Source organism: Microcaecilia unicolor, chromosome 2 (assembly GCF_901765095.1).
Source record: "Microcaecilia unicolor chromosome 2, aMicUni1.1, whole genome shotgun sequence".
Classification (NCBI taxonomy): domain Eukaryota; kingdom Metazoa; phylum Chordata; class Amphibia; order Gymnophiona; family Siphonopidae; genus Microcaecilia; species Microcaecilia unicolor.
This window is the reverse complement of record NC_044032.1, coordinates 152,039,447-152,054,035: the sequence shown is the minus strand read 5'-3', so window position 1 is coordinate 152,054,035 and position 14,589 is coordinate 152,039,447. Positions and strand designations below refer to the sequence as shown.

The following is a 14,589-nucleotide window of genomic DNA, read 5'->3' as shown; positions in this document are numbered from 1 at the left end:
ACAAATCAAAGCGATGTACAAAATAGATAAAATGAAAAGAAAAGGAACGCCAAAAAACTAAAGAGGAAAGGAATCAATCATAGAAGAATACCAATAGAACATAGCTGCATAACTTCTGCACATTCTTCAAGCTCTACTGTTCTGCAAATCACAAAAATTCACTGGATTTTTGAAAAAAAGTAAGATTTAAGAGCTACCTTAAAATTCTTTAACAAGCGCTCAGATCTTTTATACAAGGGAAGACTGTTGCACAAAAACGGGGCCATAAAGTTAAAAAGCACTTTTCCTTGTAACTTCATAGTACACCTGCCGAGGATTGGGCAGGACAAATCTATGATCATTCAGCGAGCACAGACAACGGGCCGGAGTATAAGGAATAGTCAACGATGCCAAATGATCAGGCACACCTGTATGAATTGTGTCAGGGTCAGAATCTTAAATTGGATCCTCATATGTACAGGAAACCAATGTAACTTCATTACATCATATAATCTAACCTGTCTGGGAAGAGGGAATTAGCCAGTGGGCAAAACCTAAACAGATAAAATGTTCTGAAAATAATTCACAGTAAGGAACACTAACTTGTTTTCAATGGATGACAGACCTCAATAGATTCATCAGAGAGCATTTAAAATTAGCTCATAGAAAAATCAACAAATTATTGGAAACATGATTCATCAACAGCGTAATTTTCAAAAACATTTCTGCATGTGAAGTAATATGTTATGTGCACAGTGAGTTTTTAGAAAATTATCTACCTGATACATACATAAACTTACTTGTACAGCCCAAAGCTGCACAATTTTAGCAGTATTCTAGGGGATTGTTTATATAGGTTGTTCTGTGGATAGAGCTGGTTTTATGCACTGAAAATGCTTTTTATAAAATTGCATACCCATTGACACTCGTCTGTATATACGAGCCTACAAGATCATGTATAGTTTTAGGCATGCCACATATAGGCATTCACAGGAGCATAGTTTGGACAGAGCATGGAGTACATCTCTCTATATAAAACGCACCTCCAACATTCTAATGAAGCCTCACTTTCCCAACGTTCTAAAGTGAGGCGGCTGAGACCACTTTTTTGCTCCAGTAGTGTCTGCCCCGCCCACGCGTCAAACGTAATGACGTAGAGGGCGGAGCAATGACACTCAGCAAATAACAGCGCTCAACCTAAAATGGCGTCCCATTAGAAGGTTGGAAACACACTATCCGCCCTTCCCAACTTCCCCCACACCCCAAAGTCGCCGACCGTCACCAAAACAACCCCCCCCCAAGGTTGCCACTGCTAACACATGGAACAAAACCCCCCAGCACGTCCCCCACCCACCAAAGTCGCCGCCCGTCACCAAACCCCCCCCCCCCCCAAGGTTGACACCGTAAACACACTGAACGCCACACCCCAGCAAACACCAACCCAGGCAGGGGAGGAGTAGAATCGCTCCAGGTTGCCACCGCAAACAAACGTAACACCCCCCCCCCCCAGCAAACAACAACCCAGGTAGGGGGAGGAGTAGAATCGCTCAAGACTGCTGCCAGGGGCATAGCCACGGCCGGCCCTAGACGGGCCCTGCCAGCCCACTTTTCCTCCACAGCGCCAGCCCCAGCCCCAGCCCCAGCTCCCATTGCCGGCCACTACTGCTTTTCATGTTCAGCAGCAGGGCCGGTGCTACAAAAAAAAAACCCAATCAGCTGACTAACCTGAGCGCAAACAACAAAAAATGTAAAAACAAAACAAAAAAAAACCACAGCACCGCAGGCAGCCTTGAGCCATTGGCTCCGGGGGCAGTGACATAAGAGACGGGAGGAGCCTGCACAGCCAGCAGCCAATGCCTCAAGGCTGCCTGCGGTGCCGCGTTTTTACATTTTCTTAAACATTTTTTGTAGTTAGCGCTCAGGACAGCTGAGCACTTCTTTTTATAGCGCCAGCCCTAGGAGTACCAAAGATACAACATCAAGTGGCAGGGCGGCCCGGAGGAGGAGAAGGTGGGTGTGTACCAGGCAGGGGGAGGAGTCACGAAGATCGCCGATCAAGAGGCAGGGAGGGACAGAAGAGGAGGAGGTAAACACCAGTGCTAGCAGGCAGGGGGAGGAGTACCGAAGAACGGGATCAAGTGGCAGGGAGGGCTGGAGGAGGTGGGGAGAGAGGGAGGTGGGCCCCTGGCAGGGAAGCAGGCAGTGAGGGAGGGGGGCCACCCTGGCACACACTCACCTTCATCTGGCACACACTCTCCTTCATACACACACACACTCACTCTCTCTCTCTCTCTCACAAACACACTCACACACACTCACTCTCTCTCTGTCACTAACACACACTTAAATCTGGGAGGAGGAGGGGAGGGAGGCGCCCCACCCTGGCACACACACTCATTCCCCCACACACACTCTCTCTCTCTCTGTCACAAAGACACACTTGCACCTGGGAGGGAGGGGGCCACCCTGGCGGACGGGGGCCACCCTGGCACACACTCTCATTCTTACACACACTCACATTCCCATACATACACACTCTCACAGAGACACTCGCACACAGTCTCACTCTCTCACACTCACAAACATACACTTGCACCTGGCAGGAGGAGAGGGAGGGGGGCCACATCTGAGGGAGGGGGGCCCATCCTGCCACACACTCTCATTTTCACACTCACTCTCATTCCCACACACACTCTCATTACCACACACACACTCTCTCACAAACACACACACACACACACTCACTCTCTCACAAATACACACTTACACATGGCAGGGAGACAGGGAGGGGGCACCTTGCAGGAGGGGGGGACCATTCTGGCACACACTCATTCTCAGACACACTCTCATTCCCACACACACACTCTCTCTCTCAGAGACACACAGACACTCGAACACAGTCTCACTCTCTCTCTCTCCCAATCACTGTATCTGTGTGAAACACACTCTCTCACACTCACTGTGTCACACATACGCACTTCCACACACATCACACACACTCATTCTCACAGACACACTCACACCCACACTCACTCTCTGTCACACACACACACTCGCACATTCACTCTCTCTCTCTCTCACACACACTCTCTCAAAAATACACACTCCAAGGAAAACCTTGCTAGCGCCCGTTTCATTTGTTTCGGAAACGGGCCTTTTTTACAAGTATTTTATAAAATACACAGTTGCATGCATAGAGTACATTGCATATATTTACAACAAGTTTGGAGCAAGTGTCATTGTGTGCATTATTGGGACTGGTTCTGGGAGCATCTATATTGCCTTTATAAAATAAATACCTTTTTGCTACATGACCATGCACAGATTTTAGAAAATATGTACATATATACACGTAACTCAGGTAACTTTTGTGTGCCAAAGAGCAAATGTACTGAGGAGTAGCCTAATGGTTAATGCCGAACCAGGTTCAATTCCCACTGCAACTCCTTTGTGACTCTGGGCAGGTCACATAACCCTCCATTGCCCCAGGTACAAAATAAGTACCTGTATCTAATATGTAAACTGCTTTGATTGTAACCATAGGAAGGCAGTATATCAAATTCCCACCCTCTAATATAGTGGACTAGTGTACCTTAATTTCTGCAGGTATATTAGCTACTAACATGAAACGAATTAGATGTTAGTAAGTCTTCATCAGCAGTAGAAATAATTTCAGACTGAAACTTTGTCCAAATTCTATCGCTATCAAAGCTAAAAGTTCAATATTATTTGAAAAAAATATTCTTTATTTAAGTGTCTATTGAACACTCATCCGATTTATTTGATGAAAGACACAGCACGGGAGAGGACCTTCCTCATGGAGCACAGGAGGTTGAAGCTGGTTCAACAGATCTGTCTGCTCCTCAGTCATGGCATGCACTGGGTTTGGGACTATGTCTAGGTTTTGTGGGCAGTGACATCGGTGATGGAAGTGGTGCCATGGGCAAGGGCTCATATGTGGCCGTTCAGGAATCTTTTCTCAGTCGCTGGTCTCCAGTGTCACAGAAGTACGACTTTCATCTTCCTTAGATGCTGGTTGCCAGACAGAGTATTCAGTAGTGATTGTCACCCAGGAATCTGAAATTTAGAGCTCCCTTTCCAATAACACAATGGGAGGTGTTGACAACGGATTCCAGCAAGTCGGGTTGGGGAGCTACATAGTAACATAGTAGATGACGGCAGAAAAAGACCTGCACGGTCCATCCAGTCTGCCCAACAAGACAACTCATGTGTGCTACTTTTGCGTATACCCTACTTTGATTTGTACCTGTGCTCTTCAGGGCACAGACCGTATAAGTCTGGCCAGCGCTATCCCTGCCTCCCAACCTCCAGTCCCGCCTCCCACCACTGGCTCTGGCACAGACCGTATAAGTCTGCCCCGCACTATCCCCGCCTCACAACCTCCAGCCCCGCCTCCCACTACCGGCTCTGCTATCCAATTTCTGTTAAGCTCCTGAGGATCCTTTCCTTCTGAACAGGATTCCTTTATGTTTATCCCATGCATGTTTGAATTCCGTTACCGTTTTCCTCTCCACCACCTCCCGCGGGAGGGCATTCCAAGCATCCACCACTCTCTCCGTGAAGAAATACTTCCTGACATTTTTCTTGAGTCTGCCCCCCTTCAATCTCATTTCATGTCCTCTCGTTCTACCGCCTTCGTATCTCCGAAAAAGGTTAGTTTGCGGATTAATACCTTTCAAATATTTGAACGTCTGTATCATATCACCCCTGTTTCTCCTTTCCTCCAGGGTATACATGTTCAGGTCAGCAAGTCTCTCCTCATACGTCTTGTTACGCAAATCCCATACCATTCTCGTAGCTTTTCTTTTTACATCCTTAGCAAGACACGGCCTCCAAAACTGAACACAATACTCCAGATGGGGCCTCACCAACGACTTATACAGGGGCATCAACACTCCCTTTCTTCTGCTGGTCACACCTCTCTCTGTACAGCCCAACAACCTTCTAGATACAGCCACCGCCTTGTCACACTGTTTCGTCGCCTTCAAATCCTCAGATACTATCACCCCAAGGTCCCTCTCCCTGTCCTTACCTATCAGACTCTCGCCACCTAATACATACGTCTCCCGTGGATTTCTATTCCCTAAGTGCATCACTTTGCATTTCTTCGCATTGAATTTTAATTGCCAGACCTTAGACCATTGTTCTAGCTTCTTCAGATCCTTTTTCATGTTTTCCACTCTCTCCGGGGTGTCCACTCTGTTACAGATCTTAGTATCATCCACAAATAGGCAAACTTTACCTTCTAACCCTTCGGCAAGGTCACTCACAAATATATTGAACAGAATCGGCCCCAGCACCAATCCTTGAGGCACTCCACTACTCACCTTTCCCTCCTCCGAGCTAACTCCATTCACCACCACCCTCTGGCGTCTGTCCATCAACCAGTTCCTAATCCAGTTCACCACTTTAGGTCCTATCTTCAGCCCATCCAGTTTATTTAAAAGTCTCCTGTGGGGAACCGTGTCAAAAGCTTTGCTGAAATCTAAGTAGATTATGTCCATAGCTCGTCCCTGATTCAATTCTCCTGTCACCCAATCAAAAAACTCAATGAGATTCGTTTGGCACGATTTCCCTTTGGTAAAACCATGTTGTCTCGGATCTTGCAACTTATTGGCTTCCAGGAAATTCACTATCCTTTCCTTCAGCATTGCTTCCATTACTTTTCCAATAACTGAAGTGAGGCTTACCGGCCTGTAGTTTCCAGCTACTTCCCTATCACCACTTTTGTGAAGAGGGACCACCTCCGCCATTCTCCAATCCCTCAGAACATCTCCCGTCTCCAAGGATTTATTAAACAAATCTTTAAGAGGACCTGCCAGAACCTCTCTGAGCTCCCTTAATATCCTGGGGTGGATCCCGTCCGGTCCCATGGCTTTGTCCACCTTTAGCTTTATAGATTGTTCATACACACTCTCTTCTGTAAATGATGCTGTATCCACTCCATTTTCATTTGTACTTTTTCCAGTCCATCGCGGTCCTGCTCCAGGATTTTCTTCTGTGAAAACAGAACAAAAGTATCTATTTAGCAAATTTGCTTTTTCTTCATCACTATCTACATAGCGATTCGCAGTATCTTTTAGTCTCACAATTCCCTTTTTAGTCATTCTCCTTTCACTAATATACCTGAAGAAATTTTTGTCACCCCTCCTTACATTTCTAGCCATTAGTTCTTCCGCTTGCGCTTTCGCCAGACGTATCTCTCTCTTGGCTTCTTTCAGTTTCCTCCGGTATTCCTTCCCGTGTTCCTGTTCTTGAGTTTTTGTGTATTTCTGGAACGCCAACTCTTTAGCCTTTATTTTCTCAGCCACTTGTTTGGAGAACCATATTGGTTCCTCATTACAAATTTAATCTGGCACAAGGCACTTGGATGGAACAGGAGTCTCAGTGGTCAATAAATGTCTTGGCACTCAGGGCAGTGTGGAATGCCTTACATGACTTTGCTCCCTTTCTGGCAGGGGTCCCGGTCTGAGTTTTCTCCAACAATGCAACGGTATTGGCTTATATCAACAAGCAAAACGGGACCCACAGTTGGCCAATGGCGGTGGAGGTGGCTCCCTCATGAGTTGGGCAGAGAAAAATCTTCTCTGCTTGTTAGCTCACATCATGGGGTCCTTGAATGTGGAGGCCTACTTTCTCAGCAGGCAGTCCTTGGACCCAAGAGAATGGGTACTATCCAGTCAGGGGTTTCAGCTGATAGTGGACTGATGGAGGTTCTCCATTTCTGGACTTGATGGTGATGAAAAGGAATGCCAAAGTGCCCAAGTTCTTAAGCCGTTGGAAAGAACTGGGTTCGATAGGGATTGATGCCCTACTGCAGCCTTGGCTGGAGACACATCTACTACTGTATGTCTTCCCTCCTTGGCTCATAGTAGGCAGTTGGTTGAAAAGGATTGCATTGCACCAGGGTCGAATAATTCTCATAGCCTGGATTGGCTGTAGTATGTAGACCTGATTTGACTGCTAGATGGGGGGTCTTCTCTGTCTTCCACAGGTAGATGGCCTACTGAAACAAGGTCTGGGGTACATGGAAGATTTGTATGTCTTTGGTCTTATGACTTGGTTGAGATGAAAAGATTATTCTGAGTTGGTCATTACTACCTTGCTTCAGGCTTGGAAATGCTCTACATCCATGGTGTATGTGAAGATGTGGAGGATGCTCAAGGGCTGGTGTTCTGAGCGCGGACTTTTTCCCTTCTCTGTTCAGATTGGGCACATCCTAGCATTTCTCCAAGCAGGTCTTCAGAAAGGTTTGATGTTGGGTTCTCTAAAAGTTCAGGTTGCAGCTTTGGTCTGTTTCAGGGTCTGACTACAGAACACGTCTCTTGCAACTCATCCAGATATTGTTCAATTCTTGTGGTGAGCGGGCTGCTTGTGGCCTCTCTTTTGTACACTGTGTCCAGAATGGAACCTTAATTTAATCCTTCGGGCTTTTCAGAAGCCTCCTTTGAGCCACTCTAGAAGGCCTTGAAAGATCTTATGCTAAAGACAGTGTTCTTGGTGGCTGTTGCATTGACACATAGGGTTTCGGAGCTTTAGGCTCTCTCTTGGGATCCCTGAGGCAAGGGTCTCCCTGCTCATGGTTCCTTCCTTTCTTCCAAAAGTGGTGTCAGCATTTCATCTCAATCTGTGGAACTTTCGTACTTTCGCAGAGAGGACAGAGAGGCACAGTGTGGCTTCTCGATGTGAGTAGAGCCCTCAGATATCTGGAAGTCACAAGTGAGTTTTGCAAATGAGACAGACTGTGGTTTTTGGTAAGCAGAGGCTTGACTTCATGGCTTCCAAGCCCACAGTTGCTAGATGGCTGAAGGAGTCTATTGTGTCAGCTTATTTGCTTCCAAGGAGGCGGGCTTATTCTATGAAGTGTACAGCAACTTCCGGGGCTGAGACTACCTTACTGTCTTCGGTGGATATCTGCAAGGCGGCAACATGGTTGACATTGAATACCTTTTGCCAATAGCTACAGGGTGGATGTTGTGGCATGCTCAGAAGCCAGTTGTGGGGCTTTGGTCCTCAGGGTGGCAGCGCCAGGATTCCTCCAACTCTGGGTATTGTTTTGGAATATCCCACAAGTTCTGGAATAATGTGAAGCTACATAATAGAAGGAGAAATTAGGTCTTACCTGGTAATTTTCTTTCCATTAGCCCTTCCCACTGTTCCAGAGGCCCGCCATAGGTTTCTGAGATGTTTAGTCAGTGCAAAGTAATGGGTCAAATAACGACTGTCACCTTGCCTGGCACTTCCTGCATATCTCTTGTTCTCTACAGGTTGTCCAGAGATGAGAGAGGTTCACCTATGTCTGCTCGTCTGGTTAGTATTAGGTTAGTGAGTTGTTTAAGGTTGTGTTTATTCTGAGTTTCTCCTTACTGCTTACCTACCTCGGTGTTTCCCCAAGACTAGTGCTGGAGCACCCCTTGCCAGTCAGGTTTTCAGGATATCCACAATGATTATGCATGAACTTGATTTGCATACACTACCTCCATTATATGCTCCAGGACTGACTTGGGGAAACACTGGTCTATGTAAATACTGAGTAGCTGAACTGGATGCCAAGAGAGATATGTCTCATTTCAGTTTTTAGATCTCTATCTTTACCTGCTGGTTGAATGAAATAGTGGGAAGGGCTAATGCAAAGAAATTGTCAGGTAAGATCTAATTTCTCCTTAACAGTAGCCCACATTGATAACTCCCCCCCCTCAGTGAGGTATTCTGGTGAATTCATTTTGCATGACTCCATAGCATGTGTTTATTTGATTTTATTCTTAGGGCCATTTTCACTTTCCCTGGCAAAGGGAAGGTGAAGTAGGATCAGCAAATTGGGAAAACTTGGCAGGGAAGGAGCACTAGGCTGTTCAATCTACTAACTGAAATCCTTGAGCTGAAAGATGAAGTTCAGGGACAAAAAGTCAACCAGACAATCTTGGTCCACCTTAGGTTTAGTTTAGGGCAATTAAGACCATACTATCCCCTGCTGGTTTACAGTTTATCGTACGTGATCTGTGCATAAACCATAATATTATATGTAAACACATGTTTTTAATTTTGTATATTTTATCTTCTGCTTTTTGAATACTAACTCTCACCAAAAATCAATCATTTATTCTCAGGTGACAGAATTTTTCAACTCACTGAAGGAAAATGGTTCTCAGCTCCGCTGTGTTCAACAAGCAAAAGAAACTATTGAAGAAAATATACGATGGATGGATAAAAATTTTGACAGAGTTAAAACATGGCTAGAGAACAATAAGATTTAAGGAAAATAATATCTTTTGCAAAAGCAGCTAACTTTCTTCTGGTGCTTGCAAACGATGAAAATTAAAGTGATTTGGAGAAATGGGGCATAAACAAGCACGTTCTCAAAATAGTACTTTGCAATGGTTTAAAGTAGCCAGGAGCAATTAGGGTAGAAAGTGGCAGATACACGTGATGGTGAGCATGAATTGATCTTTTCCCCCCGTCCTGATTTCTTGTAATTGCTGAAAATAATGTACTCTGACAAACCTGGACCCTGTTTATGAGAGACTGTTATTAAATTTTAGCTAATCTGAAAAGAATTTTGTTAGGACTTAGAACTGAGTGAATAGAATAGAACAGTTTAATTATTGCCTTTTCTTTTTAAAACCTCGTATACTTGCTTTTTGGGAGGTGAAGGGGTTAATGCATTTAATAGGATTAGAGTGAAGGAGCAGCCTAATGGCTAGAGCAGTGGGTCAAAAACCAGGGTTCAAATTCTGCTTTTCCCACTAACACGCCTTGTGACGCTGGACAAGTCATTTCATCTTTCATTATCTCAGGTACAAATTTATAGCCCTGTTTACAAACCTGTATTTAACAAACGCAAGCCCCATGATTCTGCATGGGGTCTATTTATTCAGGGGCCCTTCTACTAAAATACATTACGTTTTGGGCTTAACATGCAATAATGCACAATTTTAACGTGCACCAAGCTACATCAAGAAGGGGTATTCCCAGTGGCGTTCCGAGGGGCGCTGACACCCGGGGCGGATCGCCGATGCGCCCCGCCCCCCCCCCCCCCCGTGTAGCGCAACCCTCCACCCAGCAAAGGGACACCCCCCCCACCCCAGCGAAAGACCACCCTCCCGGGTGCACGCCGCTGGGGGGGGGGGTGTATGTGTGCCGCGCGCCGGTCAGCGTCGTCGGTTTCCATGCTCCCTCTGCCCCAGAACAGGAAGTAACCTGTTCCGGGGCAGAGGGAGCATGGAAACCAACGACGCTGAATGGCGCGCGGCACCCCCCCAACGGTGTGCAGCCGGGGCAGACCGCCCCCACCGCCCCCCCCCCCCCCCCCTTGGTACACCACTGGGCATTCCCACTATTTTTATTGCAGGGTGCATGTTAACATGCAGTACTTGCTTCCAGTTAACATGGAAGCACTTACTGCCGGATTCTATATATGGTGCCTGGAGGTGTGCGTGTAGATTTGTGCCCACTTCCTAATCTATGCACGTCTTGCCACTTAGTAATGATAAGTGGCTGATAACAACCACTTATGAAAACTAATTGGTCATAATTGGAATTTACGTGCATGCTTTGCTAGGCGTATTCTATAAAGCAGTGCACGTAAATTCCAATGCGTGTGCAGCCAAAAAGGGGGCGGAGTGTGGGCGTACCAGGCCTATCAATCAAATCAATGTGCATGGTTATAGAACATAGTCCAGTGCATGTAGATTTAGGTGTAGGCATTTACACCAGCTTTTCACTGTGCCTAAATCTATGTGTGTCCACCCAGCCTAAGCGTATTCAATATACCGTGTCTGAATTTAGGTGCCTCTTATAGAATACGCCTAGGCGCTTCTGTCGGCTGCGCCTAGATTCTAGGCGCCATACATATAGAATCGGGTCCCTCACTCCTTCTATTAGGAGGTGGTAAGTGGTCCTGCATTAATTATTCATTAGCTAGTTAGTGTGCAGTAAGTGTAAAGTGCTAGCTGCCTAATACTTTCAAACCCACTGTCTGTTCATGCCACGCCCCATCATAAAAATTCAGTAACACGTGGAAACAAACTATCAGAAAATCCCTTAATGCAGTCACGCTTTTAGCCTGGTTCTGTGCATTAACTTCACTCTTTTTAGTAAAAGGGATCCTGGTGTGTAACTTGTTTGTCTGTGTTAGTGAATGAGGCTTTACACTGTAAGATCTTTGGGGCAGTGAAATACCTACTGTACCTGAAACATACTTTACCTTCTACTTAGGTTTGAAAAGACAAGTGATCAGCGTTAAACGCTCTAGCTAATCTAGCTGGGAAGAATGGTTTCATTTTTTTTTTTCCTTTTGAAAGATATACCCCTTTTGGGGGGGGGGGTGGAATTCTGGTTTACAAGGTAGTTTTCTTGAAGCAGATAACATAATGAACTTTGTAAGACAAACAAACGATATCATTATATTACCACATGTAAAAAAAAAAAACCAAACAAACATGTTTGATCATGTAGACATAAATATAAAACAAAAAGTGAGGAGCGTGAATGAGGATACCAAAAAATATGTTTATTCACATGAAAAATAAAAATTAAAAAGTAACATAATGTACATAAAAATGACCCATGTAGACATCCACAGTGGGATATTTTAATATAATAATGACTGGCCTTTAATTCTTAGAACCATATTTACTAAGGGGCTAATATTAAGCCTGTGGCAGTCAGCACTTTTTAAAACGCCGGCCACCATCACTAAAAGTAAGTAAATAAATAAAGTTCCACCAGATATTCCGCTCCAGTATCTGGATACTGGCTGCTAGTGAATATTTAGGAATTGGAGCAAACTAACTCTATTATCTAGTTAATTGGGATAACTAGAACAGCCTTTGTGCTGTCCTAACTTTCCCCCTTGTATACAAAGCTGTGCGGCAATTCCAACAGAGCCCATTCAAAGTGAACGGGCTGTGTTGGCATTAATGCACCGGCAGCCACTGTAGGTGGCTTTGTAAACAAGGACTTATATCTAGTTAGCTGTCTGAATATTGCCACTAAACAGATAACCTGCGGCGCCAGTCAAGCTCTGCCCACTGACCACCCCTGCACTGTCCAGATAGTGCCATGGTGGGTCAGAGGGAATATTTCACAGCACTGTTCAGTTAGTGTTGTGGGAGTCAGAGGGAATGTTCTGTGGCACTGTTCAGTGAGTGACACACAAGATTTTGCTGGTTGGCACTTATCTGGTTAGTGTCACCTGTGCCTTTGAAAGTTGGCTGGTAAGTACAGTGTAGTCTTGATTAGCTGACATAAACTGATAAATGAAAAGTAATAATATGGGGGATAAAATGGTAACCCCTTAAAAAATGCACAGAACATATACTTTATGCATAAAGAGCAGTCATGGGGCATCTGCATTTAAAATACAGTATTTATTAACACTAACCAGCAGTGTGTGAAGCTGGAAGACAGGAAGAGAACCTGTGCGCTTTTTTTATGGTAATGCGATGATGACAGCTGAGGGGGGGGGGGGGTCTGTCAAATATGCTGGATAATCAAGACTGTACAGGTACAAAATTGGAAAAAACTTTAGAGTTCTGGGGCATTTTTGCTTCAGTGCGCATTTTTTAAAAATTGGACAGTCTGTGTAAAGCATAATTTTTAATTTTGATTACAAGGTGTTTTCATTGATCACAGCAGGAAAATTAGTTTTGATGAGTTAATTGCAGTTACTATGGTCTGTGGATCCACCATGGAGGACTCAGACCCAAAGCTCTCTTAGGGAGTGTTTTACTAAAGCTTAGTTCAACTTATCAGCTGCAAGGCCCATAGGAATAAAATGGGCCCTGCTGCAGATAACTCAAGCTAAACTTTAGTAAAAGACCCCCTTAAATAGTATTGGCAGCTGGCACTTCTTTGAAAAATAAACATTTCAGCATTGCACTGTTCTGATGATAGGTTTGAATAAAAAAAAAATAAATGGATATTGAGTATATTTGTATTGTTTTTGAATATTTGTACTGCTGTAATTGCCTATTGCTCATGTTTGATCTATTCTTACTGTACACTGCCTTGAGTGAATTCCATCAAAAAGGCAGTAAATAAATCCAAATAAATATTTTAATTGTATTTTGACTTTATAATATTCATTTTGTTGCGTTTTTGTAATATATAATACAAACTAACTAGTAAGAAAATAAAACAGCATTTGTTTGTCCTGCAAAACCTAGAAATCCAAGCAACATCATGGAAGTGATAAGTGGAGGAGTGGCCTAGTGGTTAGAGCACCAATCTTGCAATCCATAGGTGGCCAGTTCAAATCCCACTGCTGCTCCTTGTGATCTTGGGCAAGTCACTTAACCCTCCATTGCCTCAGGTACAAACTTAGATTGTGAGCACTCCTGGGACAGAGAAATACCCAGTGTACCTGAATGTAACTCACCTTGAGCTACTCCTGAAAAAGGTGTGAGCAAAATCTAAATAAATTTTGTAAAATTCCACCTGCATTCCATCTCAATCTTGGGAAGGAAATCCTGACCCAGTTTACTCACTCACTGTCATCTGGGCTCAGTGCAGAAAGTGTGCATGAGATCTGCTGAACAATGCCTTCTATTGTGAGATTTCCACAACACTTTACCATCAAGATACAGTAATCGGTGATCATGTAAAAACAAAAGTAGCAGCAAAAGAGAGGGTCCAAAAGTACACATCCCCAAAGCAACAAAAAAAAGCACAAATGAGCCCTCAAGTCTGGAACAATGGAGAATCTTTTAATGAGATAGACCCGACATGGGCTGTGTTTCGGTGCCTGCCTCATGTGTCTAACAAAAAAATAACAATACAATACAATGTAAGTAAATGTTTTAGGGGAAAGTGAATCTAACAGAAAATGTACTGGATGTGCTAGTGTCCATGCATATAAATATTATAAATTAAAAATGTGTTTAATACACCAATATATCTGAATAAACATGCAAAATTTGTAAAAGGAAGGCAATTAACATACATTGTGATAATATGCACTAAACATACAAAAATGATGGATTTAAAAAGATCTAAAATAATTATTAGGATTTATAGTTGAATAATCAATAAAATGTATATAAATACTTTGACAAAAGTGAATTAAACAACATGTATATGTGCTAAAGTGACCTCAATCAAATCAAGTGTTTTAAAATATCTTACCAAACAAATGTTCTCTGCAATAGCAAAACAATAAAACCCCAAAACGTTCTTCAAATAGCACTGCTGTAAAACAGCATAAAATAAATAAAAACCCATGAATAAAGCAATTGAAAATGTGCCCCATATATTCAGTAATAAAAAATACACCAAAGCACTATGTATCCTGCCTCCAGAAAAATAGCGTTAAAAGGACTGAACGTCTATGCATTACTACCAAACACACCAGTAAAAACATAAACCAATCAAAATGCCAGCTAAGAAAGGATAAAATACAAACACAACAGTGCAAACTCTGTCTCTAGACACACTTAGAGCTTCCCCTTGTGTAGCTAGAGAAAAAAATGTCATAAAAGTACATAATATAAACTCCCATATACAATCAGTAAAAGCATAAAAATAAAACATACTTAAAATGAGTGACAACGCCGCACAAGGTTGTGGAGTGATGCCAACTTAAAAGGGAAT

General features: G+C 43.7%; 1 protein-coding gene across 1 annotated transcript in view; it reads left to right on the top strand.

The window, feature by feature from the left end:
* The window catches only part of ERAP1 (endoplasmic reticulum aminopeptidase 1), a 152,406-nt gene extending 142,396 nt beyond the window's left edge, over nt 1-10,010 (top strand). Inside the window, 1 exon segment of the mRNA XM_030193409.1 lies at nt 9,108-10,010. Within this exon segment, the coding sequence (XP_030049269.1) occupies nt 9,108-9,254 (147 nt within the window). The 3' untranslated portion in view covers nt 9,255-10,010.
* The last annotated feature ends 4,579 nt before the right edge of the window (nt 10,011-14,589 follow it).